This window comes from Silene latifolia, chromosome 3 (genome assembly GCF_048544455.1).
Source record: "Silene latifolia isolate original U9 population chromosome 3, ASM4854445v1, whole genome shotgun sequence".
NCBI lineage: Eukaryota > Viridiplantae > Streptophyta > Magnoliopsida > Caryophyllales > Caryophyllaceae > Silene > Silene latifolia.
Genome location: NC_133528.1, coordinates 107,681,318 through 107,697,790, shown reverse-complemented (window position 1 = coordinate 107,697,790; position 16,473 = coordinate 107,681,318). Strand labels below are relative to the sequence as shown.

General features: G+C 39.3%; 1 protein-coding gene and 1 non-coding gene across 2 annotated transcripts; both read right to left on the bottom strand.

Annotated features, from left to right (window-relative positions):
- Positions 1–371: 371 nt before the first annotated feature.
- Positions 372–11,152, bottom strand: LOC141649458 (uncharacterized). Its single transcript, XM_074458148.1, has 6 exons — positions 11,090–11,152; positions 10,599–10,952; positions 10,182–10,556; positions 8,701–8,949; positions 7,661–7,747; positions 372–377 (listed from the first exon to the last, which is right to left on the bottom strand). Exons 1-6 carry the CDS (start codon positions 11,150–11,152, stop codon positions 372–374), a joined length of 1,134 nt encoding a protein of 377 aa, XP_074314249.1.
- A 4,484-nt stretch (positions 11,153–15,636) lies between these two features.
- Positions 15,637–15,743, bottom strand: LOC141650858 (small nucleolar RNA R71). The gene has a single exon (XR_012546870.1). It is a non-coding gene; the product is annotated as a small nucleolar RNA R71 (small nucleolar RNA).
- Positions 15,744–16,473: the final 730 nt, after the last annotated feature.

Here is a 16,473-nt window from a genome sequence, read left to right as displayed (position 1 = left end):
ATTATATTCTTGAGACATAATTTATATGAAAATAAATGTATTTATATATTTTGATCGGACAATAATGGTGACAGTAGTAATATTAATTTCCGTCTTAATTTTCGTCTAACGTTAGACCGTCACATTTTAATTGGGAATCTTATCTAAATACGGACCAATCGAAAATCGACATATACACCCCTATCCACCCCACACTCTACTTTTACATATTATTATTATTATTATTATTATTATTATTATTATTATTATTATTATTATTATTATTATTATATATAATTATTATTTATTGTTATTGTTATACGGAGTATATTATTGCTATTATTATTTGTGGTCATTATTAGACACCCAAACCCCACTTCCCCTTTTCTTCTTCATTCCTGCGAGAAACAACAAAGCAGCAGCATTTACAGTACACCTCCATTCCGTCTCCTTCATACCCCATTTCCTCTCTTATTTCTCAACCAAACTTCACCATTTTTATACCTTTAGCTTCCTCTCTCCGTCCTCATTCTTTCAAGGTAAGAAAGACTCGTTTTTGTGATGGTTTTGTTTTTCGCCGTCTTATTAAAGTCTCGGATTTTGCCTCAACCATTTCTTTTTCTTGCTCCTTACTGAAGATTTCGAAGACCCGGTGGGATACTGAAGCTTTGGGGACCGTTTATTCGGAGAATAAGGAGCGTTAAAGGTAACGGTGATAGGTTACTCGACAATCGTCGAAATTTCCGTCTTTTGTGTCCTTTTAAATGTTCTTGTTTATTAAAGTTTAAACCTTTATATTGTTTGGCATTTGTATGATGTTTCTCATCTTGAATGGTGTTTGACATGGGACTGTTTTGAGCCCGATATTCCGTCATGAGCCCTGTGTGTTTGAGCTCAGTTTTGGGGTGGTCTCTGTTATGCGCCTTAGGACTGGGCCGGGCTCGATTTTTATGCGTCTTTTGGTTCCGCTTTGGACTGATTTTTGGGTTGGATTAAGAAGTGGTGTGAGGGGTGGCCATGGGTAGTCGGATGGTGTGAATGGTAGTCGGGTGTCGGTTGTTCGTGGCCGCGTTAGGCTGTGGTGGGCTGAATTTTCAGCATTGTTATCTGGCTTCCTGTTGTGCTGGGATTAACTTCTGTCTCTGCATAGAATATGTGTTGAGGTCGTTTTGGCTACGTGCTGTGAGAATCAGACTACTCTTGTGTGTGGCAGTTAGAATTGGTAGAGTACTATGTTTCAGATTAGCCGCAGGTTAAGGAACCTTAGCTACTGCTTGTTTTTCGTAATCGAAACCGCGCATCACTAGCCTTTTGTCTGTCTAACTCATGAGTTACTGCTCGTTTAGTAGGGGTAGTTTTGTGGGTCGTTCTTGGCGGGTAAATGTTGGCTAATGTGGTTTTTGTCGTGCTGGTTTTGGGACGTTTCACACTGTTTTGGGTAGTCATAGTGATGGATGTATGTCCCGTGTTAGCGACCTTTGCAGGCGGTGTTTATGGACTGATTTGTGGTGGCCAATGCTTTGTAGATGATTGGGTACCGTGAACCGAAATGTCAATATGTATTTTCCGTCTCATGTCTTTATAAAACAATTCGTTAAATTCGTTCATTTAAATACTTTCCTTTTATGGTTTATACTTATAAAATCCCGTTATTTAATTATTTAAATTTCCGTCTCAAATATGCCCATGTACTCGTCTCGTTACATAGCTATGGGGCATTTGGGTTTGGCGCCAATTACATAGGTTGAAACATTTAAATTTCTGACCCGTGTTTTATATAACATGACTCGTTAAATATTGTTCTTTTACGTATTATGTTTTATTTATTTCATTCACTTGGTTTTATTTGTTGGACTCTTTTGGTACAAATTGTTGGGCTCATTTGGTCTTACTTGTTGAGTTCATATGGTTTTATTTATTGGACTCATTATACCTTGTTTTTTTTGGGCTCACCATATCTCTTTTGTTGGACTTGTCCCATGATAGAATTGTTTGGGCCAATCTCATGATTTATAGTAGTCTTGTAAATTAGTTACTTGTGCGTGTTTCCACTTTGTTCCCGTAAATTTCACATCACGTAAATTATTCATTATCATTTATTATATTTTATTTAACCGGCATGTTAAATTATAAAGTGGAATGTTTATTAATATAAATCAAGTATGAGATATTTATTATAAGTAGTTACTTGTAGTGAGTCGTACCCTTGATAATGTCTTGTATTGTTCTGTGGTGAGAGTCTTGGTCCTATCGGATACTAGGGGTGAGCCATAGGCCCTCTAGTTGCGATATGATCGTCGGGACTGATGTTCCATCCGTATTTATGGTGAGATGCAAGCCATAAGTATGGGTGTGACATTAATAATCCCGTCCCATGTGCATGAAAAGGTTATTATAAATAATTACTTGTAAGAGTCGTATTCTTGTAGAAATGCCATATTACCATCGTATGTGCTTGACATACTTTTTGCCCTGCTTGTCTTTGTTACGCAAGCACGGGTTTGACCTACTTGTCTTTGTTACGCAAGTACGGTTTTGGCCTACTTGTCTTTGTTACTCGGCAAGTACGGCTTTTGGCCACTTGTCTTTGTTACGGCAAGTGAGTCTTATCTTAGTCTTTCCGCCACTTTCGTCTTTGTTACTCGCGATTGGGGTACTCGGTCTCCTTCGTAGTCGAGTCTTGGGTGCGTGTTGTGCTGGCGCACGTCGAATCGGGATGTACACCCGAGAATCTGCAGATTTAGACTAGGACCGTATTATTATCGTAGTCCTACCCGGGGAAATTATAGTCTAAGAGTGATAAATGTCTTGCATTATTTGGATGGTTACTTTGGTCATATCTCCTTGAAATACGTGCTCGTGGCTAAGTGGTCGTGTCGGTTTCCTTGTCTTTCTTCTCCATTTATTTCTTGTTGCTTATGCCTTACCTGTTTATTCCATCATTTCTTTATTCCTTGTTGGTTTAGACACGTATGATCCCATGTTTAGATATGATTCGATTCACTCATGTCTTATCTAATATGATTGTTTGTTTATGTTCTTTGTTATGTTCGTTTCGACATATTGTGGCTGGGAGAACCTTGAGTTACTCCCCACTGACTGTGGCGTTCATGTTTACATGAATGACAGGTGGTGAAGATGCTTACGTGTGGAAGACGTGTGGGCTAGCGAGAACTAAACCCTTGGACCTTAGTTGCTAGTTTAGAAACCCCTTATATGTTTATTCGTGGGATATATTTTCCCCGTTTTCTAGACTTGGGTTGTAATAACCTAAATTTGTCTATTGTTGTATTTGTTTCTTTTCGTTAGTGGCACCCGCGTGCCATTCTTTAACTAGTAATTTTTAAAAGTTTTTAAAATATCACAAATTCGCGCTTTAATTTATTAGTTATATTTTCCGCTTTATCGCGGGGTGTCACATGAAGTCTAGAGTAAAATTCATGCTATAAGGGATAACATGAAATTGAAGGAAATCGCAATTCACAAAGTTTGAACACTTGGACACATGGTATGTTCACAGCTGAACTTTTATTGCGTTTGGTAAGTGCATAAGTACACTTACGATTATAAGACATTTAGTAGCAATATGGTATTGACTACTCATTTGTGATAATCATATTTATTGTTTGAGTTATCGTTAACTCATCTCGTACTTTATTATATCCAAATGGGCTGTTGAGATAATATTGGACTCCATTAAAGTGAACTGGATTAACATAGTTTTCGCCCCTAGTTACTTATATGAGGTGACATCTCGAAGCAACTAGAGTGTGATGCGATTGATGGCAAGTTCAAATGCCATAGAGTCATGATAGATGACTAGTCGATCACATAGGCAGACTGTGAGGGACACTCTGCTGGGCTTATGACCGCTTATAGAGTTCTGGAAAATTTTTAAAGCCTGGTCGTGGCGAGAGCTGCTATGGTATTCTTATGAGTCGATTCTTTGACTAAAGATTGTTCGCCTAAGATGGCACAGTTTTAGAGTGACTTTGATTTATGTTCTGCGACCTTCGTAGTTGGGGTCTAATGGGCATATTTTGGTTCATGATGAGCTGTGGCTATTCGAAGGGAAGAGTGTAATAGGAATTATCCATCCCCGTCAGGGTTATCTTATATCTTAAGGCCACTCGAGGAGCAATAAACTGGAAATGCGTGGCCACGCTCGGAAGGTATCTATGGTAGATAATTCCGGTCAGACTGTTATTCTCCAGATCGAGAAAACCACTTATGATATGATCAAATGCAAGTACGACCTGCAAGACACCTTGCATTGAGTGGGAGATAGTAATAGGACAAGAGAATTGGTAACGCACACTTGTCGTGGACAAGTGGGATATTGTTGGAATACGTGTCCTCCGACAATAATGCGATCACATGTTTAAATCTCATATTAACAATACATAAGGGAATGTAACATTTTATTGTCAACTGATCCACATTAATCGGTAATGATTGGCTGACTAGAGTTTAACATTATTGTCGTGTGACGGTGGTGATCAGTTGATCCCTTAAGGTAATACCTCTAGGGAAACATTCTTAATTGATTAATTAATTAATTGTATGACGATACAAGTTAATTAATTCCTTAAATTTGAACAAATGATTTTGTGAGTAATAATACGTATCATATTATAATTCGATTAAATAAGATTCGTACTAAGTAATTAAATTGTTTCATTACTTAGGTTATTTATTGTTTATGAAACAATTAATAAAAGAATGAATGGTTTATTATAAATACATGAAGTTGTGATTTATAATTTTATGACCCATTTTAAGTATTTGTAATTGTGAATTACTAAGTTAATTTTGTATGTGATTTATTTCATTTATATAATGATTTTTAATGAGTTAAAAATGCATTATTTAAATTACATGTCTAGTAACATGACAAATATGTCACACTATACAAGTTGACATTTGACAAAGTTAAAATGGATCCATATTATCTTATGTGTGCCCTGAAAATGAAAGGGAAAGGGTTTATTGTGCCTTAATTATTTAATTAGTGGGAAGCATTATCATTACCTACTAATTATAGGCTTTCATGCCTACACTCTTGTGAAGAGCAACTAGGAAAAGCATTGGGCACTCTTCCCATGTGTAAATTCCGGCCACCCCTAGTGAATTGGGAGAGTTTTTCTCTTCTAATTCACACAATTCATTTTATATAAGATATACACTTTAAGGTTAACTCATCTCTCTAGTTTTTTGTTGTGAACATACTAGAAAAATCTCACATATCTCAAATATTATTTCTCTATTACTAGAAGTAGTAATGTCATAATATTAGTAATAATTTAAGGACACTTATACTAATTCTAGTAGCAAATTAGTATTTGTATTAAGAGTGTCTCCTTGGTACAGATCCTAAAGGAGTATATCTTGCAATTAGATCTAGGGTTTTGGGGCATTTGGATTATTCTTTAAGAAGACTAATTTAGTAGGAGACCAAATTAGTATAAACCACTCGGCCCTCTTTGTAAGAATAATTATTTTTTCTTCTTACTTTGTCATTTTGTTATGCATGCATAAGTTCCTTTTAGTTTATGACTAAACTAATAAACACTTAGTTATTAGAGGTGTCTAATAAGAGATATACGAATCTTACAATACTAACCACGACTATAACTTCAACAAATACCTTTGAAGTTATAGTAACCTCAACCATAACCTTGACACGAAAATCAAAGTTATACTAGCGTCAACCATAACCTTGAGCCATAATCACAGGGTTACATCGGTTACAGCTACAACCTTGACTCGCACTTCAATGTTATAGTAGGTTCAGCTATAACCTTGAATTCATATTTCCAAGGTTATAACTCAAACAGCCATAACTTGAGTAACAACCCAAAGTTGTACTAACTTCAGCTATAACACTTGAATCATCATCAAGGTTATACTAACTTTAGCTATAACTTCGGAGAGCACTCTTGACCGCCTATCATGTCGTCGTTAGGGTTTATTTGTAAACCCTAATTACACTCATGACACCCATACTTAACGCATAAGCAACATATGATATATAATTAATGCATAAAAACATATACAAACATGTGAAACATATTTAATCAGGATAACAAATAATCAAACATGTACCAATCATACAAACAATCATTAAATCATATTAATTACATCAATCGGCATAAACACAATTAAAAGAGAAACACCTAGTTACCTTTTTAAGCAAATAATCCTAAAGATCGTCTTCAACGATATAAACGTCCTCTCCAGGAGCAACTTCCACGCCTTCATTGTCGTTTCACACGTGCCAAAGAAGAACAAATCTAATAAATATACTAATATATACATATAAACTATAAAACTATAAAAACTACGCGAAAAACATAAAAAATTACGAAGAAGATAGATAGATCCAAGGAATAGGATCGATCTAGGCACGAAGAACGATGAAGAACAAAAAAGAAAGGAAAGGCGGCACGAAACCCTAGAGGAGGTGGAGGCACATGGCACAAAGGGAGAGAAGAGATGAGAGAAACTAGGTTTAGGGTTTTGAGAATTATGAGAAAATAAAAGCAAGGGTTTGGTTTCCCTTCTTATTTATAGAAAAGCTCATGGGTCTATTCCAAGCTTAGGCCCAAACTCACCTATGTTTGCTCCATAAACACGTGACACCCAAGAAAAGAACGGGTCTTCACCGTTTTCGAACCCAACGAGCCCAAAAGACAAGAGACGGATATTTTTCCGAGAAATAAAATATGAAATATGGGAAACTAAAATTAAAGAAATATATTACACTTTTCACCAAAAAAAATAAAGAAATATATTACGGAAATTAGGGGTGTTACAATCCAACCCCCTAAAAAGAAGTTTCGTCCTCAAAACTTGATAAGAGAACTACCTCATAGGCGCTTGGGTTTCCCAAGTCTCTTGCTCAAACTTCTGACTCCTCCATAGAACTCGAACCAAAGGTACGACCTTATTCCTTAGCCTTTTCTCCCGACGTTCCAAAATATGAACAGGTCGTTCCTCACAAGTCAGGTTAGGCTCAACCTCGATAACATCATCCTGTAGAACATGAGAAGGATCACAGCGATAACGACGCAACTGCGACACATGGAACACATCGTGAACCTTTGATAGATTCGGAGGTAAAGCCAACCTATAGGCTACCTTGCCAACTATCTCGAGCACCTCATAAGGTCCAATATACTTAGGACTAAGCTTGCCCTTAATCCAAAATCTCTTGACACCTTTCATCGGCGAAACCTTAAGAAAAACCTTATCGCCAACCTCAAACTCAATCGGCCTACGCCGCAAGTATGCATACGCCTTCTGTCGATTCTGGGCTGTCTTAAGCTTCTCACGGATCAACCTTACCTGCTCAATCGATTCCTGAACCAATTCTAGACCAAGAACGACAGCCTCACTAGAAACGTCCCACCACAAAGGACTACGACACTTCCTTCCATAAAGTGCCTCAAACGGAGGCATTTGAACACTAGCTTGGTAACTGTTGTTATAAGAGAACTCCACAAGCGGTAAACTCTTCTCCCAACTAACCTGAAACTCCAAAGCACAAGCTCGCAACATATCCTAAAGCGTCTGAATCGTACGCTCAGTCTGACCATCAGTTGCAGCATGAAAAGCCGTACTCATCTTAAGCTCACTGCCCAAAGCCAACTGCAGCTTCTTCCAAAACTGAGAGCAATACCTTGGAGACGATATCCTTAGGAACACCATGAAGATGAATGATCTCTCGCTGATAATCATTCGCTAGTTCCTCGAGACTCCAAGTCTCCTTCATCGGAATAAAATGCACGACTTTAGTCAAACGGTCAACTACGACCCAAATCGCATTCATTCCTCTCGGCGACCTCGGCAAACCCATGACGAAATCCATCGAAATAAAATCCATTTCCATGTGGGAATATCCAAAGCTTGCAATAGGCCACCAGGTCTCTGATGTTCAAACTTTACCTTCTGACAGATCAGGCAACGGCTTACAAACTCGTGATCTCCTTCTTCATACCCGGCCACCAAAAACGTAGTTTCAGATCCTTGTACATCTTATCACCACCAGGATGAACCGAATAGGGAGTACTATGAGCCTCCTTGAGGATCTTACATTTTAAGACCACATCTAGGCACACACCAACGACCTTGGAATCGCGGACCATCATCAGGTCCAACGTCGAAGCCTTTGGCGCGACCTTCGCTTATAGCGACTCGAACTCCTTCTAGGAATTCATCCTCTCTTTGCTTAACTCGAATCTCATGAAGGATCTCGGGTTCAGCAACCATCGCACTCAAATCTAGAGTACCAGGAAGAACTACCTCAAGGCTCATCTTCTGGAACTCTCGACTCAAGTCATCAGGTAACACCATCACGGATCTCATGGCATGATACACCGTGCGACTTAAAGCATCGGCAACCACATTTGCCTTACTCTCATGATACTGCAGCTCAATCTTATAGTCGTTAAGCAGCTCCAACCAACGTCTCTGCCTCATGTTAAGATCCCTTTGAGTGAAGATATATTTCAAGCTTTTATGATCCATATAAATGTTGCAAGAGACTTCATACAAGTAGTGTCGCCAAAGCTTAAGTGCAAACACCACTGCTGCTAACTCAAGATCGTGAGTCGGATAGTTCATCTCGTGAACATTCAACTGACGGGAAGCATAAGCCACGACTTTACCCTTCTGCATCAAGACATAACCCAAACAAGACTTAGACGCATCGCAGAATACATCGAACTCAACGCCCTCTTCTAGTAGAGTCAACACAGGAGCGGTAGTCAACCTCTTCTTCAACTCCTGGAAAGCAGCTTCACAAGCTTCAGTCCAAATAAACTTGGATTCCTTCTTCATTAACTGAGTCATCGGTCTTGCGATCTTAGAGAAGTCATGCACAAACTGACGATAGTAACCAGCTAGACCAAGGAAACTCCGAACCTCGTTCACATTCTTTGGACTCTCCCATTCGACCATAGCTCGAATCTTCGATGGATCAACCATAACTCTATCGCCAGATATCACATGACCCAAGAAGGTAACTTCCCTTAGCCAAAACTCGCACTTTGAGAACTTAGCATACCACTTCTGCTTATGCAGAGTATCCAAAATAACACGAAGATGACTCTCGTGCTCAGCCTTATATCTCGAGTAAATCAGTATGTCGTCTATGAACACCACGAGACACTTATCCAAATACTCGCTGAAATTGTGGTTCATCTGATCCATAAAAATAGCAGGTGCATTCGTCAACCCAAACGACATCACCATGAACTCATAGTGGCCATACCTCGAACGAAACGTAGTCTTAGGAATATCCTCATTCCTAACTGGAGTTTGATGGAAACAAGGCCTCAGATCGATCTTCGAGAACATACTTGCACCACGGAGCTGATCAAATAAATCCTCGATCCTCGGCAAAGGATACTTATTCTTGATAGTAACCTTATTCAGCTCACGATAGTCGATGCGCAACCGCATACTACCATCCTTCTTCTTGACGAACAAAATGGGAGCACCCCACAGCGAAGCACTCAGTTGGATAAAACCCTTATTGATAATCTCCTCAAGTTGCTTCTTAAGTTCCTGTAACTCAGATGGTGCCATACGATATGGAGCTTTCGAAATGGGACCAGTTCCGGGTAACAACTTAATCGAGAACTCTACATCTCGCTCAAGAGGAATACCAGGTAGATCCTCAAGAAAGACATCGGGAAACTCCTTAACCACAGGGATATCCTCTAACTTTAACTCTGGTGAAATATCTCAAACACTGCACAGATAGATCTGATGACCCTTTCTACCCAAGCCAACCATCTTCATAGCAGAAACCCATTTGACGGTAGTGTGACTCTAACACCCTGATAAGAAACCCTTGAACCTGTAGGACTCTTAAGCACGATCTTCTGATCATGACACAGGAACCTAGCGTCATAGCGAGATAACCAGTCCATGCCCAAAATCACATCAAACTCTCCTAGTTTGAATTGGACAAGGTCCACAGGAAGGATCACCCCTGCAATACTGACAGGTACGTCCTCGAACAGAACGGAGCAAGAAACAATCTCATCCGTAGGAAGGGATATAGAGGTATGAACGGATGATGAGGAAGTGAGTCCAGCTCGGACGGAAAAGGATTCGGATATGAAAGACATCGACGCACCCGTATCAAAAAGAACAAAAGCAAATAAAGAGTGAACGAGAAAGGTACCCGTAACCACATCTGCCTCGGCACGACTCATAACGAACACTCGACCAGCCTTCGGAGCATCAGCCTTAGGAGCATCAACCTTGGGCTTCTGGGGACAATCAACAGACTTGTGTCCCGACGCCTTGCAAGTGTAACAAGTAAGCGGAGCACCAGTGGCACAGGTCGTACCCGGGTGGTACGCCTTTCCACACTTATAGCAAGACCAATCCTTCTTAGCTTGACCTTGATCACGCGGAGTGTACGGACGAGCCTCATACTTCTGTTTCTTCTGGGAAGTACTGGGAGCAACATAAGGCCTCTTCATGAACTTATTCTTCGCACTCTCCTCAACCTCGGTAGAAAGGACAGAATCATAGATACTAAGAGCACGATCATAAGCTTGCTATAAAGAAGTCGAAGGAATACCAGACATAGCAGTCCGGACCTTGGGAGTCAGATTCTTCTCAAAACAACGAGTCTTCGACACCTCGTCCATAGTAACAAAAGTAACAAATCCTGACAGCTTCACGAACTTGTTGGTGTACTCCTCGACAGTCATGGAACCCTGTTGCAACCGAAGGAACTCCTGCTTCTTCTGCCAGCGCATCTCCTCGGGATAAAACCTTTTCTTCAGAGCCTCAGAGAAAACAGTCCAACCATATCCTGGCTGAACCTCCATACGAGCTCTAGTAAGAGCGCACCAGTTGTCGGCCTCATCCTTCAGATAATAGGTGGCGATGTCCACCTTCTGATCCTCAGGACAACCAGTAGCGAGGAACAGCTTCTCGATCTCTCGAATCTAAGCCTCCAAAGCAGTAGGATCATTCGCACCATCATAAGTAGGAGGACGGTGACGAGCAAAGCGATCAAAAACAGTTGGTTGCAGATGGTTGTTGTTGTTGTTATTGTTGTTTTTGTTGAGGTTATTAGTGAAACCTTCAGCCATAAATGCCAAAGAGGCCTCAAGTCACCTGATGCGATCAGCATCGGTCTCACCATTCGCGTTACGCACCTTCTGTAAGAACAAAATCTCGTTATAAGTGGTAGGACCTAAGTACCACTCCAAACAACTACTCATACACTCTACAAACATAAGAAAACCAATAAATCCTATTGGTTTCTACCCCATTTACTCTCACTCATTAACTAGGTCATTTATTTTAGTCATCAACTAAGCGAGAGTTAGGAGCGTGTTCGCTTTGATACCAACTGTAACAACCCGGATTATAAAACAAAGGAAAAACGTAATATAAAGTAAATATCAGAGTATAATACTGATAAAAGGGTCAAGGTGGCGGAAACACCAAGCCCAAATCTGGATCGATACTAAATTCAAAACCAAACTAATACATTATTCAAAGGTTCTTAAAACATAAAGCAAACTCCTATTTTATTATTAAGATCGCTTCGCACATTCCCCAAGCAAGCATCAACCAGTCAGCAACAATCTGAGCAGCCTGAGAATGGGGGTCGACAATCAGTCGGGAGTAACTAGATGCTCTTCCAGTCATGTTTACAACAATTGAAACCAACAATCAATAATAATTGAAATGCAAAACTAGTAAACATGTGAGAGCATCTATACTCATGAAGACTCAACACCAACTTACCATCAAACAAGGACATACTAGGATAACCACCTAATTAATAACTCCCAAATAGACCACATGAGACGACACATGACAACAACCCATGTTACGACACCATGTAGAAACTTAGGACAATCAAACTCGATGTAACCACAACCAATCCAAACAACCCTCAGAGCGTATGACGAACGACCTCTAACTAATGGAGCGTATAACGAACTGCCTCCAACTACTAGAGCGTATAACGAACTGCCCCTAGCAACAAACACAATGTATAGAATGAACGCCGTTAGAGCATATAACGAACTGCCTCTAACCACTAGAGCATATAACGAACTGCCTCTAGATATGGAGCGTATAACGAACTGCCTCCATAATCGGTATGGACCGTATAACGAACTGCATCCACTGTGGACCGTATAACGAACTGCATCCACACTATATGTAGCATATAACCACTGTCTACATGCCTAAGACCTAGCCAGACCTCTCGGTGAAACACATAGCGTGTAACGAACTGCCTCTGCTACACCGAACGACACTCGGGGAACAGAGCGTATAACGAACTGCCTCTGCTGCCCCCCGACCATAGACCATAAGAATCCCCGAAGGGTAGCGTTTGTTCATTCCGATAGTATATAACTGATACTATTGTCATCTATACAACCAACCAAATAACAAGTACACAGTATAGCTGACAGCACCAAGAATGCATGAACAAACATCAGGACTCAAACCCTAGAACAGTGTAACCGACTTTACTACTTATCATATGAATAGAGTAACCAAAGACATAAGCTAACACATTATTATACTACAACTGGGTACAACTCTACATATGAAACAAATACTAATGATCAAATGTTATAGTAACCTTAACCATAACATGAACTTTAGATGCGAGGTTATACTAACCTCGACTATAACTTCAACAAATACCTTTGAAGTTATAGTAACCTCAACCATAACCTTGACACGAAACTCAAAGTTATACTAACGTCAACCATAACCTTGAGCCATAATCCTAGGGTTACATTGGTTACAACTATAACCTTGACTCGTACTTCAATGTTATAGTAGGTTTAGCTATAACCTTGAATTCATATTTCCAAGGTTATAACTGAAACAGCCATAACTTGAGTAACAACCCAAAGTTGTACTAACTTCAGCTATAACACTTGAATCATCATCAAGGTTTTACTAGCTTTAGCTATAACTTCGGAGAGCACTCTTGGCCGCCTATCATGCCGCCGTTAGGGTTTATTTGTAAACCCTAATTACGCTCATGACACCCATACTTAACGCATAAGCAACATATGATATATAATTAATGCATAAAAACATATACAAACATGTGAAACATTCATATTTTATACATTTTAACCCCCTATATTAGCTTGATTTTACATGTCTTTAGCACTTATCTTAAGTGTTTTATAGCTAATATTTGCATTTCTAGCTGTTTTGGGTGGTTTGACATATTTTGTAGGAAACAAGCTTTTTGGAGCTAAAATACTACTTCCTCCAGTCAACTCCACTCTATCACTTTGCTTTTTCACGTTCGTCAACGCGTGTTTTACGTGGTAAATATCGTTAGCTACGTATTTGCAAAAATTATAAAAGTAAGATATTTTAAATGTACTCGTAAACACGAATTAAACAAGATCCCACATGAATATATTTTCACTTATGTATTGAGAGAAAATCGAGATTGAATGTGCATTTGTAAATAGTGTAAAAAATAGAAACAGGTAGAGTGGAGTTGAATGGAGGAAGTACAAAGTTGCTAGAAATTGCAAGTTAAGAGGAAAGAAGACCAAATGGACTAAGGATTGGATGTTGCATGGACTTTGTACTTCAAGTTGCATGGATTTTTGTATGGGAATTTATTGGATCAATTAGCAAAATACAAATGTGATCAAATATCCAAGTCAAGCCCAAATTGCAAGTCAAAAGTCAAGGGGAAAGCATGGGATTCCAAAAGTTCTTAAGATGCCAAATGCAAGCATTAACCGGGTGATTAATCGCACAATTAATCACCTACATAGGATTCTCCAAGTTATTAAGAGGGAATTCAAGGCAAATGGTGGAGAAACACACGGCCCCGATCGAGGCCGCATGCATCTTGGAAGTTTACGTTTCTTTCTCCTCTCCTATAAATAGGAGAGGTATTCCGAGGTTTAGGGTATCTCATTTTTACGTCCAAGTTTACTTACAATAACCTCAAGCATTATAATTTCTCTCATTAGTTTTCTCATTTTAGTTTACAATTTGTTAAGCATTCCATTAGTTAATCTTTCAACATTTTGTACTTCAAGATATTGTTCAAGCATTTGATATTCAAGCTTTTGGTTATTTGTTATTCGTTCTTCCATATAAGTTCTCCTCTATAAGGTATTTTTGATTCCAAGTTTGCAATTTTACATTATTATTTTAGTTACCACATAGTTATTATAATCAAGTATTTCATTTTACATTAGCATTGTTCCTTTCACAAGTTATATCATCTAATTTATATAAATCATATAACCATGTTTAACATTTCTTATAATTTAGTTTGCAATTTACATTTTAGTATAAGTAGCTAAATTTCCTAGTCTAAAGGCTAGGGGAGCCATGCAAAATCAAATATATAACATGTTTAAATAGGTCTATAATAATATTTTTCAATTGTTTCCATCACATGTTTGCATTGTTACATTTAATCTTTGGTTATCGGTCGTAATCGTAGATTAAGTTTGTTCATTCGTTCTAAAGTCGAGAGGCACGGAATTGAATTAGACTAAGCATGTGTGGTAGGACGACCTAGTCATGGACGAGAGTTTTTCTAGGACCCGGTCTATGATTGATACTAATGCCGTAAGGTGGGTATTTCTAAGCCTAAACAATTGACAAAATTATTAGTACCAAATTTATCATGTTCATATGTTTGCCTTTGCATGAGTGACCCGAACCCTTTAGACTCACTTTTATTATATTATTTACATTGCAATTTTTATTAATCATCAACCAAACAAACCAAACCCAAAATCGAAATCGACCTTGATAAAAATCTACCCATAGCAATTCACGACGTAATTCCCGTTTCCTTGTGTTCGACCCCTATTACTACATTAATTTGTGTCTAGGGAAATTATCTTTGCATAGGTACGCGATAAGCCTATCAAATTTTGGCGCCGTTGTCGGGAAAATGGTTTTATTGCATTTTGAATTGTCGATTTTTATCTTGTTTTCCTTTGTCTTGGGGAACACTTGTTCCTTAAGACCATTACTTATCACTTCTCTAGAAATTGTTGTCTTATGCCCAGGTCCTCACGCAAGGGAGAATTGCTTTCACCGGATTCCGATCCCGAGAGAACCTTTAGGAGAAGACGATGTTTTTGGAAGGAAGTGAAAGAGGCCTCTTCTCCCGTACAAGCCAAAAGTGCTAGAAAGTCTTACTTAGACGATCTAGAAGCCATTGAAGAGGAGGAGGTTTCAAGTTCATCATCTCCACCACCATCACCATCTACTACCAAAAAGATGGTGAAACTTTCCGATCACTCAAAGCCCACCGCGGCCATGCTTCCGGCCGGAATCAAAACCACTCAAATCACCGTGCTGGACTTCGAGATCAAACCGGCTTTCATTAGCCTTGTGGAGAGGAAGCAATTTGGGGGAAGTCCTTTGGAGGATCCCAATTTGCATGTGCAAAACTTTTGCGACTATTGCTCCATGATCCGTCAAACGGGCGTCACTCAAGCCCAAATAAGGGAAATATTTTTCCCTTTCTCTTTTAAGGACAAGGCCAAGCTTTGGATCAATAGCCTTGACTGCACCGCCATGGGAATCACCAATTGGGAAACTTTGGCTCTTGCTTTCTATCAAAAGTTTTTTCCACCGGAGAAAACTCAAACTTTGAGGAGACAAATCACCGGATTCCGTCAACAAGCTCTTGAGAGCTTATATGAGGCTTGGGAGAGGTATAAAGAGCTTCAAAGACAATGCCCACATCATGGGCTAGATGATTGGTTTCTAACAATAACATTCTACAATGGTTGTTGTGCCGAGTCCCGAAGGATTCTTGATTCCGCCAACAATGGGCGGTTTGATCAAATTGACACCGACCTTGCTCATGCAATGATCGAATCTATGGTGGTCCATGATGCCCAATATGTCAATTTCCGAGTTATGCCATCCAAAGGTAAAGAAGAATCCTCTAACAACTCCGTTTTGCTAGTTCAAATTGCCTTGCTCCAACAACAATTGGCGGAAAGGGATGCTAGAGATTCCGTTCAACAAGTCAATGATATGCCTTCAATAAGCCAAATCGTTGTGTGTGATGGTTGCGGAAGTGCGGGTCATTATGCCGCTCATTGCCGAGCTCCTATCGAAGAGGTAAATGCTTTTCAAGCTTTTAGTTCATACCCACCGGGTACATTTTCCAACACTTATAACCCGAATACAAAATTCCATCCGAATTTGTCTTACACTAGCAACAATGTGCTTAACCCTCAACCTCCACCACAACAAAATGTCTATGTCCCTCAACAACAAAAGTATATCCCTCCAACGGGTTATCAAAATCAACAAAGGCCCCCACAAAACAATTACCAACAAAATCCACCACAAAATGCACAACAAACAATCAAGAGGGAGGTAAGCTTGAGGGATTGATAGTCCGTATGCAAAAGGAATTGTTGGCTCAAATTCAAAAGAATGAGCAAGCTCAAAATGCCGCAATCAAAATGT

Coding starts and splice junctions, on each gene's coding strand:
- LOC141649458 (XM_074458148.1), bottom strand. CDS start 11,152: ATGGTGAGACCGATGCTGATCGCATCAGGTGACTTGAGGCCTCTTTGG. Junction 10,953..11,089: donor TTTGGCATTTATGGCTGAAG/GTTTCACTAATA, acceptor TTGGAGGCTTAG/ATTCGAGAGATCGAGAAGCT. Junction 10,557..10,598: donor AGAAGAATCTGACTCCCAAG/GTCCGGACTGCT, acceptor ACTTCTTTATAG/CAAGCTTATGATCGTGCTCT.